We start from the raw sequence: 4,681 nt of genomic DNA, 5'->3' as shown, positions 1-4,681 counted from the left end.
GGGGTGTTACACCAAGCCTCCAACCCCCACTGGCCACTGCTACTCAATTCTCAGTCTTTTGTTTGAGCCTAAACCACCCGCCACGACACCGTTCATCGGCGATTTTCCGGTGAACTTCCTCAACCAAACTACAGGTAAGTTGTTGCTCTTTTCTTTTCCTCAGATAATTAGGTTCTTACTTATTCTTTTACCCTCTTAAATTTAGTTAAATTTATATTTGAGTTTGTAAGTTTTGATTTTTTTTTTTTTGAATTTGTGTGAGTTAAAATTAAGAGATAAAAATAAATTTTGAATCAATTTAATAGATTTTAGTGATTTTATGAAAAATATTTGAATGTTAATTGTGATGTAAAATTACTAATATGTATTTTTGGGAAGGAGAAAAAATGGTATACTGAATTTGTGTAATTTAAGTAGAAGCAATTTAGATATTTTAGTTTTTAAGTTGAATCCATTAAAATTATTTAATTAGTAATTAAGATCTTATTTCTTTGATAATAAATATAATTACTAATAGTGAATTATAATCAATAATTATTGTGATTTGTAAATTTTGTGATTGTAGTATAAGAAGATGAATGATGAAAAGATGAACTCTCAACGAAAGAAGAAGAATGGAACGTTGGATTGGTTTTTCAAAAGTCCAAAAAGAATGATGCAAGTTCTTCACTAGTGCCAATTTGTGTCTTATCACCGACACCAACTCAACCTTCAGCAACTCAACTCGAACAAGAATTTTCTTTCCCTTCAAATAATATGCCCCAAACTCAAAACCGAAATGAGATCTACATGTATTACACAAGATGATAGTACAACATTTGCATCAAGAGAGATGAAAAGCCAAGTTAATGATATCTCTATTCCACATGATCCGGCTAAAGGAAAAAAATTATTGATTATAATCCAATGGATCGAGAAGCAGTGAGGAAAGAATACATACAAAGAGGTGTTTGCCAACCAAAGAAGCACAAATTTCCTGAAACGGACTTCAGAGGAGGTACATTACGCCGCTTTAATAAATCTTGGTTTAATAAGTATTCTTGGCTTGAGTATAGTGTTTCAAAAGATGCTGCATTTTGCTTTGTTTGTTACTTGTTTCAGAATGAAACTACCAAAGCTGCAGGAGGATATGCATTTTTTGTTAATGGGTTTAGAGGTTGGAATAGGCCAGTTCGGTTTAGAAAACATGTTGGTGGAATTAATAGTGCTCATAATCAAGCTTTTCAAAAGTTTGAGAATTTAAAGAACTTTAAGTCATCCTTGAAAGTTTCTTTAGACCAACAAACTGAGCAAGCTAAAAGTGACTACCGAATCCGCTTGACTACTTCTCTTCATTGTTTGAGATTTCTTTTACATCAAGGATTGGCATTTCGTGGTCATGATGAATGTGATTAATCAAGTAACAAGGGAACTTTTCTTGAACTTTGAATTGGATTGCAGAAAAGAATGATGATTTGAGAAATGTTGTTTTGAAAATGCACCTAAAAATAATCAAATGATTGCACCTTTGATTCAAAAAGAGCTTATCAATTGTTGTGCAAAAGAAACTACCAAGGCATTGTGGAAGATCTTGGTAAGGATTATTTTGGAATACTAGTAGATGAGTCAAGTGATGTGTCTCAAAAAGAACAAATGGCTTTGTGTGTCCGTTATGTTGATAAAAAAGGAATGATAAAAGAACAGTTTCTTGGAATTGTTCATGTTGGAGATACCACATCTTTGTCTCTTAAAGAAGCTATCTTTTCTTTGCTTGATGAGCATTCTTTGAGTTTTTCAAGAATTCGTGGGCAAGGGTATGATGGAGCTAGTAATATGATGGGTGAACTTAATGGTCTCAAAACTCTAATCATGAGAGAACACAATCTGCATACTATATACATTGTTTTGCTCACCAACTTCAATTAACTCTTGTTGTCGTTTCTAAGAAAATAAAGATTGTGGTTGGCTTTTTTATACACTTGGAAATTTGTTGAATGTTGTTGGATCATCATGTAGGCGAAAAGATTTGCTTAAAGGAAAACAAGCTGAAAAAATTGCAAAAGCCTTTGAAAATGGTGAAATTGTGACTGGAAAAGGTTTTAAACCAAGAGCTTGGTTTAGGTAGGCCGGGTGATACACGTTGGGGGTCTCATTATAATTGATTTTGAATGTCATTGATTTGTATTCTACAATACGGAGGTTTGATTTGATTGGTAACGATGCTCGAAATGGTGATGATGCTAGAAAAGCCGATAATGTGAGTTTTGTAATAGAGTCATTTGATTTCATTTTCATGATTCACTTGATGAAGAGAATATTTGGGATTATGAATGAATTAAACAAGCTTTACAAAGAAAAGATCAAGATATTGTCAATGCTATGTCACTTGTTACTTTAACTAAAGAAAGATTGCAACTATGAGGGAAAACGAGTGGGAGTCTTTTTTGCTATAATCTCTTCATTTTGTAACAAGAATAACATTGATATTCATAATATGGATGTTGTGTATACTCCTCCGGGAAGAAAGACGTTGTCGTTGGATACTACTAATATCATCATTTTCGAACTGAAGTGTTCTTGGGAGTTATTGATCTTCAGCTTCAAGAGTTAAACAACCGATTTGATGAGGTTAGTATAGAGTTATTGACTTGTATGGCTTCTTTGAGTCTACTTGATAAATTTTCTTCTTTTGACAAACAAAAGATACTTAGACTTGTTGAATTATATCCCGATGAATTTACAAGTGTTAATAGACTAGCCCTTGATGATCAACTTGATAATTATATTGTTGATATGCGGAGGGATGATAGATTTTGGGTATTGAAAGATATGGGTGAACTTTCCATGAAGCTTGTCGAGACAAAGAAGCATCAAGTGTATCAACAAGTCTATTTGCTCATAAAGTTGGTATTGATTCTCCCCGTAGCAACTGCAAGTGTGGAAGAGCATTTTCTAAAATGAACATCGTGAAGAATAAGTTACGAAATAGCATAGGTGATCAATTTCTAAATGATTGTTTGGTCACTTATATAGAAAGAGATGTTCTTGTCCAAATCGATGATGAAAAAATCTTGAAACGATTTCAAGGAATGAAAGCTCGTCGAGAACAATTGTAATTGTTTCTAGTGTTTAGTATTTTTTTGTGCATTTTGAATGAATTGTTATTTTGGATTTTTAATAATGTAATTTTTTTTATTAATGAATATTATAATATTTATTTTGGACCCCCATGGTTTAATTCCTGGATCCGCCATTGGTACCAAATTAAAACTTAAAGTAAAATTATGTATGATTTAAAAAAATAAAATGATAATTTAGATACCAAATGTATAATTTACCTTTTAGTTTTTAAATATTTTTGGGGGAAGTGGGGTCATGGCCCCCACTAGTCTCTTCTTTGTTCCGTCGTTGTTTTTGATTGTAAGACTCTTCGAATGACTATTCAGGTAATAAATATTATAACATACAATTTTCTTCTAGTTTATTTGATGAGTTTTATTTTTTAAAATATATTTTATGAAACTCGTTATTCTCTCATGACGAGATTCATGTATATTGTAACAAATGACCTAGATTCTAAAATAATTTCTCAGCACCTGAATTAAAAAAAATATATAAATCAGGATTGAGTATTTTTGAATGATCAGATAAAGTCCATATTTAGGTATAAATGTTAAAATGTTTGATTAAATAATTGAAGTAATCTATTGTTATAATCAAATGCATTCATCAATCTAGTTACCTAAATTTGATGTTAAATTTCATACTCTAATTAACATGATTAAAAATTTATTAATTAAATATATTTTTAAAAAATAAAACATCATATTAAAAAATGACATAAACCATTTTATTACAAAAATGATATTACTAACAAAACTTGAACATTAAATTTAGGTGTGAGTAAAAATATTTTATCTGAATAATTCGATTTGATTATCGGGTGATCTAATTAGAATATTGAGATATTTGATCCGATTTTTTTAGATAATTCGGATTGAATATCCAGAAAAAAATTAGATAATCGGATATGGATAAAAAATCTTGATTTTGGATTATCCAAATATTAAAAAAAAAATGGGTCTTTAGCCCAAGGCCCAGTCGTGTGATATAATTTTTTTACTGTTATATGATTAATATTTATTTGTTAGTAATTGTTCGATAGAAGAATAGTAGAATTAAGAACGAATTTTATTTGGAATTTATGAAAGATTTTTAAATGCAAATCTTCGTAATAGAGTCCAAAAATAATTTTCAAATTATTAACGGGAGAGTTTACTTTTTCGTTATTATCATCTTTTAGATGTATTTTTGTAATTTGCAAATTATAGGGAAGGGTGACTAAAAATATATTTTTCAATCCAATGTTTGTTTATATATTAAACACATGTGATCTTATTAAGTGTATTTACTTTTATATAAACTTCGTCCTGTGGATTGTTGTGGATTGTCAAGTGAATAAAAATTATTATTTTAAAATATAAATATATTCTTCTCGGTTTTATTTTTTTCTTTTTCTTTACAATTTTTATCAATTTTATTGATCACTCTAATTTTATCTTCTTTAATTTCGTGTAACTAGTTGCAGCACTAGTTTTTATGCCAATTGCCGCCCGTCGGTGGTTTTTTCTTTGCTTTTTTTTTTTTAGTTTTTTAATAAGAATACTTCTATCTTTATGACATGTTCTCTGCCTTTATGTCA

General features: G+C 30.0%; 2 protein-coding genes across 2 annotated transcripts; both read left to right on the top strand.

The window, feature by feature from the left end:
* The first annotated feature begins 906 nt into the window (after window positions 1–906).
* Window positions 907–1,395, top strand: LOC120204475. Its single transcript, XM_039204557.1, has one exon. The coding sequence runs from the start codon at window positions 907–909 to the stop codon at window positions 1,393–1,395; it is 489 nt and encodes a 162-aa protein (XP_039060488.1).
* A 237-nt stretch (window positions 1,396–1,632) lies between these two features.
* Window positions 1,633–2,940, top strand: LOC120204474. Its single transcript, XM_039204555.1, has 4 exons — window positions 1,633–1,793; window positions 1,996–2,100; window positions 2,179–2,236; window positions 2,578–2,940. The coding sequence occupies exons 1-4, from the start codon at window positions 1,633–1,635 to the stop codon at window positions 2,938–2,940; spliced, it is 687 nt and encodes a 228-aa protein (XP_039060486.1).
* The last annotated feature ends 1,741 nt before the right edge of the window (window positions 2,941–4,681 follow it).

This window comes from Hibiscus syriacus, unplaced genomic scaffold (genome assembly GCF_006381635.1).
Source record: "Hibiscus syriacus cultivar Baekdansim isolate YM2019G1 unplaced genomic scaffold, ASM638163v2 tig00010968_pilon, whole genome shotgun sequence".
NCBI classification, from domain to species: domain Eukaryota; kingdom Viridiplantae; phylum Streptophyta; class Magnoliopsida; order Malvales; family Malvaceae; genus Hibiscus; species Hibiscus syriacus.
Note: the sequence above shows the minus strand (reverse complement) of the source record. Positions and strands in the feature narration are given on the sequence as shown.